The sequence below is a fragment of the Panthera uncia genome, chromosome A2 (genome assembly GCF_023721935.1).
Source record: "Panthera uncia isolate 11264 chromosome A2, Puncia_PCG_1.0, whole genome shotgun sequence".
NCBI lineage: Eukaryota > Metazoa > Chordata > Mammalia > Carnivora > Felidae > Panthera > Panthera uncia.
This window is the reverse complement of record NC_064816.1, coordinates 104,017,382-104,030,844: the sequence shown is the minus strand read 5'-3', so window position 1 is coordinate 104,030,844 and position 13,463 is coordinate 104,017,382. Positions and strand designations below refer to the sequence as shown.

Below are 13,463 nucleotides of genomic sequence, written 5' to 3'. Positions count from 1 at the left end.
ATCTGTCAGTGAACCCCATTGTCCAATCCAGTCTCTGGACACACTCTGCAACACTTTCAGCAAGGCAGAGATACTTACAGTTCCCCTTAGTGTCCTACTTCATGGTACCCTTCACACAATCCCAGGCTGCTCTGTTCACGTGATGAGCAGAATAAAACCCACTCATTTTCCATCCAGTAACCAAAGGTCAACTGTAGGACTATCCTCATTCTTTCCACACACACATAAGTATGGATTATTTTTCTCCTTTAAGAACCTGTTGTATATGACTTCCACTAAAATGTAATAAAATAACCCAGGGTAGACAATCAAATTTAAAGCTAAAGAGACTTGGAATCAGAATGACATGGTGAGCGCATGGCAGAAATGGATTTCTTTGGTAAATGGTATAATGTTCCCTGACCCAGGTACTGAGAGTTTAACTTTGAGGAAGGAGAAATTTCTTCTCCTAAATTAGTATCATTTCAGGCTTTACGATGGAACTGACACTTAAGTTGGTTTTAAAAACTACAGAGGATTTGGGAATGTGAAGATGTGAGGTACAGAAGATGAGGGAGGGGTTTCAGACCTGGACATTTGCTAGGCTGCTTTCATTTTAGAAATTAGAACGAAATTAACTTTCATGTGGTTCATGAGACTTACTCCCTGTCCTGTATTTTTCTTCCTTCCTTCCTTCCCCTCTCTCTCTTTCTTTCGTTTCGTTTTTCTTTTCTTTTCTTTTCTTTTCTTTTCTTTTCTTTTCTTTTCTTTTCTTTCTTTCTTTCTTTCTTTCTTTCTTTCTTTCTTTCTTTTGGTTGTTAATGTTTATTTTTGAGAGAGAGAGAGAGTGAGCAGGGGAGGGGCAGAGGAGGGGCAGAATCCAAAACAAGCTGCAGGCTCTGAGCTGTCAGCCCAGAGCCTGCCTGAAGTGAGGCTTGAACCCATACACTGTGAGATCATGACCTGAGCCAAAGTCACGCATGCTCAACCAACTTAGCCACCCAGGTGCCCTAATGTATTTATATTTCTTATTAGAAGTTTCCTTTTTTGGAATTCATGCTGAACTCATTTTTCCAGTTTTCTGATAATTATATATACTGATTTGTAAGATTTGAGACCTTGGTTCATCAAATGTGTTTTTAGGAAATCTAATCCTGTGGGAAATTCCTTAAGAAAGCATTCAATGGGGCAACCTGGGTGGCTCAGTCAGTGGTTAAGCGTCCCACTCTTGATTTCAGCTTAGGTCGTGATCTCACATTTCTTGACATGGAGCCTCCATTGTGCTCTGTGCTGACAGTGTGAAGCCTGATTGGGATTCTCTGTCTCTCTCCACCTTTCTCTCCTCTTTCCTCTCTCTCTCTCTCCTCTTTCCTCTCTCTTTCCTCTTTCCTCTCTCTCTCCTCTTTCCTCTCTCTCTCCTCTTTCCTCTCCCTCTCTCTCTCTCTCCTCTCTCTCTCAATAAATAAATAAGAGAAGTATTTAATGAGCTAACACACTTGTGATTCACATTAGCATGGTAAAGGCTCCGAGAAGTCCTGTGGTAAACAAATTTAACTTGTTTAACTCAGCACTTCACAACTTATTTGATCCTAGAATCCCTTTTTCCACAGCAGCTGTTATCTCAAAGGACTATTTATTCACACTGTGGGGAATTATAATGACTATAAATATTCACCTGGTATGCACTCTCTTTCTGAATAAAACTATTTATTAAACATCCAACCTAAGTTGTTTTACATTTTTGTTCACAACTCCAAGATTCCAAAATAGTCCTTAACCTAAAATACGTAAATCATAGGGGCGCTTGGATGGCTCAGTCGGTTAAGCATCTGACTTCAGCTCAGGTCATGATCTCGCAGTCTGTGAGTTTGGCACCTGGGGTGGGCGGGCTCTGTGCTGACAGCTGAGTCTGGAGCCTGCTTGGGATTCTGTGTGTCCCTCTCTCTGCCCCTCCCCCACTCACACCTCTATCTCTCTCTCTCTCTCTCAAAAGTAAATAAACATTATTTTTTAAAAAAGAATACTTAAATCATGCATTATATATGTGTTTCAAAAATTTTTTATTAACCTACTGTAAGAGATCTATTTGAATATATTTTTAATAAGTCAAAAAAGACTATCATAAATCTTTTGAAACCAAAAGGATGGCTAAGTTTCAAATGGTTTTCTCCTTCACCATTTGAATGAGAAAATTAAAGTATAAAGAGGTTTAAGAACTATGTGAACATCACAGAGAGATTCTGCAGTAGATCCAAGACTTAAAATGGATGTCTTAAAAAAGAGCCCAATATTCTTTTGTTGCTCACCAATCCAATCCATCTTTAATAATACATTTATAAATAATAAAAATGATCCTGGTTGTGATGACCGTTGAGATTTTTCATGACTTAAGGTTCAAAACAAAACTGGGAATGGTTTTTGTAAATGTCCAGTTTTAAATTCACAATCAAACTAAACACAGTTGAAATGATATTGGCCTAATTGAGAACAAAAGTTTTAACAGAAATAAAATTGTAATAATCAGAAGAAATGTTTTTAAAATAGCTAGTTGTCTGGAAATATTAACTCGAGAAAATCCGGAATGTAAAGTGAAAGTACGATTCTTTTTATTCTTATTTGTTTGTTTAGCATGTCATTTAATTAAATGTTTTTTTTTTTTTACAACATGAAATCACTCTTGGAGATCAAAGTCATTAGCAGAACACAGCAGACTGTGCCTATTAGTTGATTCTAACCAGTTCTGCGGTTTAAGCATAAGTTGTTTTCCTAAGGCAAATGCATTTCCGTCTGTTAGGAAATATGGACCTTTAAAATTTATTTCCACTATGGCATCATATCATAGCTTCTTCCTTAGTCACTTAAAAAAATTTAGGACATATCGTGCTCTCAATCAACTACATAAAACCATATTTGAAAGAGAAAACTTCTTATATGAAGTTACCTTTTCAAAATAGAATTTCATTTCATTACTCAGCATGCTGGGCCATAATACAGTTTGGGAGCCATCAATGCATAAAGGCACAGGATACTTTTTTTTTTCCAACTAAAGTGAGTATCTCTGTGTATAAGAAAAACCTCTTTACTCCCAGGAAACACATCCAACCTTTTCAAGATTAAGGAAATAACACACCATGTATGCTATTTTAATTAGTATTAAATACGGACTAAAAGTCTGGTGAACTTAGCTTCTACCTGTCTGTAACTTTATCACCTTGTGGAAAATTAATGTTGCAAAGTCAAATGTGGCAATAAAATATATAGAATAAGGCATATTTGCTAAAGAATAAGATGTATTCATGAAGTTTATACTCATAACATTCAATCATTAGTAAAAGTATATTTCATGTTGAGAAATAAGATGTGCAAATTTTTAAATTTTTAATTTTTCAGATATTCTACTCTCCCTTGGCCCTCTTCATACCGCCTTCAGTATATGCTGTTCATCTTCAATTCAATCTTCTCTACCAATTTTGGATCCACACAGAGGTGACTTTTTTTTCTTTTTTGTTTTTAAAGTTCTATACCTAAATAGTTAGCCTGAAGCAATGTCCTGGAAATCCACTAGCAGCTGATTTATTGTGTAAGAAAAATCTTTGTCTGCCTTCTTTAAGGAGAAACATCTGTTCATTTTTATTCCTTTTATATTGAATATATATTGCAAAGTTTATAAGAAGCAATGAGGCCAGTTGGTCTCAATTAAATAAAACAATTTTTGAACTACTAAGTACCAAAACATTCTAATACTATATTCAATACAGTATCTTCCTGTATTACAGTTTATTAAACATTGTTTACCCAAAGATGTTGAAATTCATTTCAACTTAAATATATAAATTTATATATATATATAATTTTTATATATTTATAAATATATGCATATATGTAATTTATCTATTGAATGTAACTGTTATTTAAAATATTTATTTTATAATATGATTTATTATATAATAATAAAAATATTTAACTATTTAAAATATATAATATTGATACATTTTTATTTACATATTTATACTTACACACATACATATCAGTTAGTAGGGGCTCTGAAAAAAGTTTAACTCTTAAAGAAATTATGAAAACTCTTTTGATTGGAAATCCTGCTTTATTTTAGAGTTTAGGATTTATTTAGAGAATGTTTAGTACGTTTAGCTTTTTCTCCCCCCAGAAAAGTAGCATATATAATTTCTTGGATTGTCTGTGGTATCTCAAATTGTCAGATTTGAATTTTTGCAGATAGATCATTAAGCAACTGATTGTTTTATGAGCTATTGTACTCTGCTGGTTGTCAAATACCAGAAATCAGAGACCTAGAAAAATTTTTGCTTATGTACATGAGAACCTTTTCAAGCATTTGGTATTTGTTGGGTGTGTTTTGAAGTTCCATAGGAAACACATTGACAGGTGTTGCAGATGGTTGAACAATACAGCAAATAACAGCTGCATTAGATACCAAAGCTTGATACACAAAGTACATTATTTCATTAATCTGCAGTATTCATGCTACTGATTTACTTGGAGTAAAGAGACTGTTATTATGCCTTTGGACATATGTGACATTATTTGAAGATCTGTGGTGAAATAGCATTGCATTTTATGGCAGTTGACATACATCAAATAGTCAAATACTACAACTGTCTGAAAGAGTTGTTGAGGCCAATTCTGACTGTAGAGGTCAAAGACCAAATTTGTTTAAATCAGTAAAGGAAAGCTTTCTGATGATTTACATGGAGGGGTTAAAGGAGAATTACATTTTTATAGCAGCTCTGCTCCAGGTCAAGCCACGTATTGGGTCAGGTATTAGTTTGTGAATACAGAACACTGGTGCCTAAGTAACTTCCGCCTTTTCCTGTGTTCCTCTGAGAGGTCTATGAGCTTGAGTTCCATCTCAGAATGTAAAGAGGCAGTGGTGGAAAGCCACTGGTGAAACATTTCTTTTACACTCAGAGCCTCCAGGTGGCTTCATTTCTAAACTCAAAAGCAATGCATTACAACTTTTCACTTGTGTTATACTTCAAAGTTTTGAAAGTAGTATACAATGCATAATTTCTACAGTTGAGCTGCACAGACAACAAGAACACACTTTCTGAAATTAAGGTTTGGGTCTTGAAATTTTAAATTATATTATTAGGTGTGAAAACATTTATAAGATTTCTTACAGCTGTGCATTTAATTCCATTTATTATTATAGACAGCATACTACCATTTATTTAAATAACAGAATCATACAGGAAGTAGAGCCAAGAGATTTGTAACAGTGGCTGTTTCTGGACAGAGGGGCAAGTGACATGGAGAACTGGAGTGGGGAGAAGACTTAACTTAAAAAAATTAAATGCTTGCCCTAGTTTTTGGAAGTTCAATACACAGAAACAATAGTCCATTCACATAAGCAATACAGAAGCCATAGTTGACGTGACACTGGTGGCCTGAACATTCCTGAATGGAGGTTTGATTCATTCAGTTGTTTCACTGCTACGGACATCCATAAAATCAGTTTTCACTCGGAGGGAGATTTGGTCTTAAAAAGGTACTGATTTTTTAAAAGTGAGGACAGATTCATTCACTTCAAGCAATTAGGTTAGGATAAGAGAAAGTAAAAAACAACAACAACAAAAAACAAAACAAAAGACTGACAGCATGCTTTTGAAATAGTGTATATGAGAGAATAAAAAGATCATAAAACAAAATGAGGAGTTTATGATGAAATTTTCTGTTTAATTTTGGATTACTCTGATGGAGAGATAATATTGTTTATCCCCTTCCTCTTTTCTGAGAGTTATAAAACCTTCTGCTACAAACTGTACTCTCTTGTTTAATTTTTGCCTACATTTTTGTTTATTGTTCCTTCATCCAAAGTGTCCGAAGTACATAGTCAGTTATATTCTTTTCCTCTGAGTTTACTCAGGGCAAGTAGAAAAACTTATTATTTAATGTATGTTTTAAAGTGAATAACTGTGGAATGTTATAATTTTTTGAGGTTTTAGATGATATTTGAATATTAGATGATCTACACAGTATAATAGCAGTAGTAACATTATCCATTACCTTATCATTATTTATTATGTTTACTTATTATCATTGTTCATGTACACATCAGTTGGTCCTTGGGCAAAGAAATATAAAAGAGAAATAATTCTTTGGCATTAAATATTTGAACCCATACGACTCAAGGATTTTTATCGTGCTTAACTGAAGCCCTTAAATGGAATATGATGCAGTTACAAATAAAATGAGCAATCTTTTTATGGACTAATATGGACAGATGTCCAAAAAACAGAGGCACATACCAAAGGATATTATTTTTATTAAAAAAGGGAAAACAACTATGTGTTTTATATGTTCACATATGCATAAAATGTCTGTTGAAGTATACATGAGTAATCAACTCTTTTCCTAGAGGAGAGATATTTGGGATGGCTAGGAGATAAGGATTAGAATGAAATACAAGCATTAATTTTACTCATTCTAATGTGGGCAGAGAACTTTCTTTTTGTGATACTATTTCCCTAATAACAACGAAGTTGTGTGGCATTCCATGTATTTGATGGACTTTGATGAATTTGCTTTAATGAAATGCCTGTTCAAGCCTTTATTTTTATTATTACTTTTAAGTTTATTTATTTGAGAGAGGAAGAGCTGGGGCGGAGCAGAGAGAGGGAGAGAGAGAATCCTAAGCAGGCTCCGCACTGCCAGCATGGAACCCTATGAGGGGCTCAAACTCATGAACCATGTGATCATGACCTTAGCTGACATCTAGAGTCAGATGCTTAACTGACTCAGCCACCCAGCCACCTCTCAGGCCTTTATTTTTTCTTGAGTTGTTTGCCTAAGTGACTTGGAATTCTTTATAAATTCTGGGTATAAAGCAATGTCAGATACATGTATTTCAATTGTATTTCCTCAGTTTGTAGCATGCTTTTTCATTTTCTTACGAATTCTTTTGAAAAAATATTGAAGCTTTAATTTGAAAAGATTAATTTATTTTTTTTAATGGTGAGTTCAGGTGTTTTTTTGTCTACTTTTTGTATTTTCTCTAAGAAGTCTTTGATTATCATAAACTTTCAAAGAAATTATCCTAAGGTTTCTTTTGGAATCTTTTGAGTTTTAATTTTATTTTTGGACCTTTCATATACTTGAATAAACTTTACAATGTGGTATTTTGGGGGGTGCCTGGGTGACTCAGTCAGTTAAGTGTCTGACTTTAGCTTAGGTCATGATCTCCTGGTCTGTGAGTTTAAGCCCTTTGTCAGGCTTTGTGCTGACAGCTTAGGATTCTGTGTGTCCCTCTCTCTCTGCCCTTCCCCTACTCATGCTCTCTCTCTCTCTCTCTCTCTCTCTCTCTCTCAAAAATAAATAAACATTAAAATTTTTTTTCTAAAAGAATATGGTATTTGGTAGGGGTATGTTATTTTATAAATACCCACTTAATATACCACCCTTTAGATACTTTCATTTAGCCATTGGACTACCTAAGTCCTTTGTAGAAAAGAAAATTGACCATATATAGTTAGCTTTAATTTTAGACTTCTATTCTCTTCTATGGATTTGTTTCCTCTTATACCAATCCTTCACATTATTGGGTATTATAGCTTTATAGGAAGTATTGTTTGCACAATTGTAAAACAATTTGTTTAAAAATTCTCCACGATTTTTTAATGGACAATTATGTAGTTTGTGAGTAGATAGTTTTATTCTTTATTTCCTTTATTTACGTCATATAGTCTGTATCTTTTTTTTTTTTTTTGCCTCTTTTAGAGTTCACAGGTAGTATATTTTATGTCAAATTTTGAAAAAAATAAATGGCTATTATTTCCTTAAACATTATATCTATACCTTTCTCTCTCTCCTCTCTTGGGACTCAAAATACCTACATGTTTATTACATTACTTGATATTGATTCATATCAGTACTGCTTTGTAATTTTTAAAATTTCACTTTCTTATTAAGATTGGTTCATTTCTATTAATTTGTCTTCAGGTTTAATTACCTTTTTACCTGCTCCCTCTAATGTACTTTTAAGCCCATTCAGTGGATTTCTCACATCAGATATTATGCTTTAGGTTTTAGAATTTCCATTTATATTTATAAATAGTTTTTCTTTCTCTGCTGAAATTATGTTATTCATTATGACTGTATTTTCCTTTAAGTATTAATTATAATTATAATTTTAAAATTCTTATCTGCTAATTCCAACATCCAAGTCATGTGCAAGTCTACTTCAATTGACTGTTATTTTTCTTGTTATGGATCACATCTGCCTTCTTTGTATGTCTAGTATATTATTATTGTTGTTACATGCCAATCTCCATGGCACATTTGTTGTAGCGATGTTCGATTCTGATATATTCCTCTGACCTTTTCTTATTTTTATTGTAGGAGGCAGGGAAATAAAATTAACTAATTATCTTGTGTTTTTGGAGGTTTTGATTTCCACTTGATAGGACATGGGTCTTTTAGTATGGTCTTTAGTTATGAGGCATATTCTTTATCCTTGGTGGCCTTTAATCTTAGGGCAAGAACTATCTTTGTGTGTGTGTGTGTGTGTGTGTGTGTGTGTGTGTGTAATCAATGAAATGCCCAAGGTGTTTTCTTTTTTTTTTTTAATTTTTTTTAACGTTTATTTATTTTTGAGACAGAGAGAGACAGAGCATGAACAGGGGAGGGGCAGAGAGAGAGGGAGACACAGAATGTGAAACAGGCTCCAGGCTCTGAGCAGTCAGCACAGAGCCTGACGCGGGGCCTGAACTCACAGACTGCGAGATCATGACCTGAGCCGAAGTTGGACGCTTAACTGACTGAGCCACCCAGGCGCCCCCTCAAGGTGTTTTCAAAGCCACATTAACTTAGTAGGATTTGCTTTCTACATTTTCTCTTACCAGCATGAGGCAGCAGTCTAAATCATTGTCAGCAATTTTCTAGCTTTTTACCTTCCTGGCTTTTCAGCAAGTTCCTTAGAGCCTCTTCCTATGCATGAATATTTGCATGAATATTATAAGAATCAGCCAAGAGTCTTAATTCAAGAGTCAGGAGACTTGTGTGCCAGTATTGTGGCTTCTCCCTCTCTAGGTCCTTTCTTTATTGGAGAGAAACCTTTGGGTTTTCAGTCACTCTTGTGGTCTCGAATTTTGATTTCTGATCCTAGTTGGGTGAGACTGGTACTTTCTCTTTCAGCATCTCCCATTCCCACCCCCTTCTCCTTGCAGTCAGAACATGCCTTAGGGCAGTTATGTATTAGAATCCTACTAAGCCAACTATATTCACTAAGCACAAATGCTGCCATCAGAGATTTGGTTGGTAAGGTATGAGGAAAACAAGTTCTTCTCATTGGCAACACTATACTCATACAACTGTCCCAATCAGAATTTTTTTTCCTCACACATATATATATGAATGACACACTTATGAGAATAAGCATCAATAGAAATTAGAATATAGGAGAACTCCAAGAATGCAATGTGAAAAATTAGAAAGCTTAAGAGATATGTAGTGGAATTATGAAGCAACATAACTGAAGAGACAATAGGAATCAGAAGTTTGCAGAAGCCTGGAGATACAGAGAAGAATAGGAAAATGGAACTTTATAGCAGCAAAAAACTGGTAGCAGCATGAGGAGAGAGATTTAGAAGATCTGACTTCTTTATACAACTAATAGAGTGGTTTATTTATTGCCCTTTTGTATCCCACATTATGATTTTTCATGGAAGTCTAGCAGTATTTATCTGTTCTTCAAAATCTTACGGAATCTACCCAAGAGCCAGTGTTGTGTAAAATGTAGTTTTATTCTAAGTCGGTATATCTGTTTTATCCTATCATTTTAGTAAATCACTGAGGAAGAATAAAATGTATACTATTTATAACATGAATTTTAAGTCCTGGTTATAGAGAAACATGCTTAGTTTATCTCAAGTTTCCATAGCTGTTATTTTGCCCACTGAGTAGGCAGGAAACGTGTTGGAATTATTTAACTAGACGACAAAGCTTTTTCATTAACAAATTACTATTTATTTTGCATAAAGATGACACTTGGGAAGATATTATTGAATATTTTACACACTATAATTATTAAAACTTAAACGTGAAAATTATAACACAAAGTTATTCATCCTAAGTGCTTTTCTTAAAACATAATAAATGTAGGGGTACCTGGCTGGCTCAGTCCACAGAACATGCGATTCTTGATCTCAGGTTCGTGAGTTCAAGCCCCATGTTGAGCATAGAGCTTACCTAAAAAAATATAAAAAAATTAAAAGTAAGTATTTGCATAATGTAAACTGTGCTTTCCTTTTGAGGCCTCAGGGGTTAGAGTCCCTTCGTTCAAGTCCTAACTTCATTCATTACTATTACTATGACCTTGGACAGTTTACTTTACCTTCCTGTGCCTCAGTTCCCTCATATGTAAAATTAAGATAACAATGCACAGTATTGTGAGTGTTAAAAAAAAAGATAATTCATGTTCTAATAAATCAATTAGATGTTTGTAGTACTATTAACGTTGTTATCTTTTGTGCATTCTAGGTACCTATTTTATTGTATGTCACTCACTAATCATTCCTAGCCATCATCATGATTATTCATGCACATTTTATAACATAATTTTGATGCAGCCCATATTTTGGTTAGTATGAATTATTAATATAAACTAATGCAGTTGGATTTTAGATTGAAGAAATAATGCCAAAAAATTAGTGTAGAAAAATATGTATCTTTATGAGTTTGAGTTTCTGATGATGAAATGTATTATTCAGGTTTTTTGTTATCTTCTGGTTTTTTTCTAATTCAGAAACTAATCAACGTGCAAAATCATGAAATTAGCCAAATTTAATGTATATTTTTAAATATTTCAATTATTATATCCCACAGACATTCATTGAGTACCATTTGTATTCCTCATCTTCCATGTAATAACAAGGACAAAAAAGAATTAAAGACTGGGACAATGAGATACAATATTCTGGATGAAGGAAAAGTAACTTTAAAAATATTTTTTATATGAATGAATTTTAGAAGAATAAACAGGTATAGTCATCCCAAGCCAAGAATTCTCAGTTACTGATATTTGTCATTGGTCTGATGTGTCCCAAGGAAAAACTTGATGAGATAAAATTTTGGTTTGACTTTTTTATTTATTTCATTTGGTATATCATATGCTTATCCAGCACTCACTTTTTCAAAAAGTATTTCAAGCATTTTAACAGATATTATTTCATTAAATGTTTATAACAAGTCTATGGAATAAGTAATACTATTTCCTCAAACTAAGCATGCTAAGTAACTTGTCCTGAGTCACAGGATTAGTAAGTGTCAAAGCTGGGCTTTGTACCAAGTAGTCAGGCTCCAGATTCCTTGTTCTCATCTATTTCTGATCCTAACGTCATAATATAATAGCCACCATGTATTAAACATCCAATATAGGCCACGCAAAAAGTTTCATTTAATTTTCATAAAATAGTTTGAATCACTAAAGGTCAATTCAATTTTTATAGCTTGTAAAGAATGAATATAAGTTCAAATAAATTCAGTTAATGGGGCTTTATATTAAGGGGACATGTGGAAGTACATGCAGCAGGAAACTATCCCAAATTTAATGGACAATTTTAGAAAACTGAAATTTTTATACTTGCCAACTTTGTGAGCAAACATTATCCTTTTAAAAGCTAAGAATATTGGTATTCTACAGTTTATATAAGGCAACACAGCTGGCTTCAGAGCTTACTTATGTTTTGGCCATTACTTCCTCCTCAAACGATATATTTATTTGGTTCTTTGTCAGTGTACCATGATGGATGGCAACAAGTTTTACAAATAATTCTTATGGCACAGTGAAATAAGATGAAGTTGTTGGTTAGTCAAGACAGAACTCAGTTGTAATCTTTCCTGGACCAAATTAATCTATCCTCAGAGGCTAGTACTACTGAAAAACCTTTGGTGATGTTCAGTTGCTTGATGAGCCAAGTCTAAATTGCTTTCATTTTATGTTTCTCATGCACTGCCTTCCAAATAGATTTCCTGGTGTACATCTCATTGCTTTCCATTCTGTGCAATTCATTCAAACTAGACTATTTTCCATTTTCTAAATGAATCTGATATAGTACCATTGCTGTTTCTCTCCTTTCATATTTTCTAGATGTTGCTATTCTATACATTCTTTAAGGCCCAAATCAAATTCCTTCTTCATAAACTGTCCCCTCTTTTAAGATCAAGCACCTATGTAGCTCAGACCATGTGTCAGTCACTATGCTAAGTATTTCATAAGATTTAATCATCATGTAATTCTACTGTCCCCATTCAAAGAGAGGGAATTGAAGTTTTAGAGGTTAAATAACTTGCCTAGTGTTGTAGCTAGTTAGTAGTAGATATGTGATTCAAAGCCTGGTAAACAATTTTCTCCCTTCCTCCTCTGAAATCTGGTATCACTGATTTTACATTTCTTAGAGATGACCCAGATTACCTGAAACAATCCTAATATGTGCTCCTTTTTCTGGTACAGTTTTTAATAGCTCTTTCTTTTACTCTCTTAAAATATGTATTATACACTTGTTTTCCTCCTAAGCAGCTCTTTGGTCTCTCTTAATCTTTCCATTCTGTTATCTCACATTAGCTTATGTCCCTCCCATCAATTACATAGATGGTTATGATAGACTTTTATGGTGATGATTTTAGAACCCTATTAACAAATGAATTGATATTATTAACTAGATATTTTGCAATATATACGGTATTGGAGAAGAGGGGAGAAAAAAGTACTCATAGTAAAGATCAGAGAGGACTGGTTTTGTTCCTTCACATTCATGTGTTGTAACTGTAATCCCCAATGTAATGATATTTGGATAGGGGGATTTTAGGAGGTAATCAATCAGGTCATGAGAATGGAATCCTCATGATGAGATTAGTACCCTTGTAAGAAGAGACATGAGAGAGAGGATACAGTAAAAAGATAGCTCTTACCAAACACTGAATCTTCTGGCACCTTGATCTTGGACTTCCTAAACTTCATCACTGTGAGAAGTAAATGTTTGTTTTTGAAGCCACCCAGTCTATTGTATTTAGTTATAGTATCCTGAACTAAGACAGGATGTACTAATTTAAAAAAATAATAATAATCCTGAAGGGACAAGAAGAGCTTATTCTTAGAAGGAAAGTATGCACATGAAAACAGGGCAAATGAACTTAAGACAGATACTTATAGCTTCTATCTACTGACTGAAAATCCATTCTACATTTAACTTTAAAAGATTAATACTTGCAAATATTTTTTAACAGACCAAAATGGATGAAGGGTAATAGTTAGGAAATCTGTCATATGAGATTGTAAACTCTGCAGTGCAGATTTATAAGTTTTATTGATGGAAGTATCTAGTACTTAGATAATTCCAGGTACATGGTCAGTAACATTTTTTTTAACATAATGTTACTACTATTGATAATAATGTGGTTCTTTTTCCCTGAGAATCCAAACTGGTAAATATAAAATTGTGTTACACTAGAGT

At 33.7% G+C, this 13,463-nt stretch overlaps 1 protein-coding gene across 1 annotated transcript in view; it reads left to right on the top strand.

The window, feature by feature from the left end:
* Positions 1 to 13,463, top strand: part of AGMO (alkylglycerol monooxygenase) — a 330,629-nt gene that overhangs the window by 133,517 nt on the left and 183,649 nt on the right. Inside the window, exon 6 of the mRNA XM_049642280.1 lies at positions 3,370 to 3,465. Coding sequence (XP_049498237.1) covers positions 3,370 to 3,465 — 96 coding nt within the window. The remainder of the gene's footprint in view (positions 1 to 3,369; positions 3,466 to 13,463) is intronic.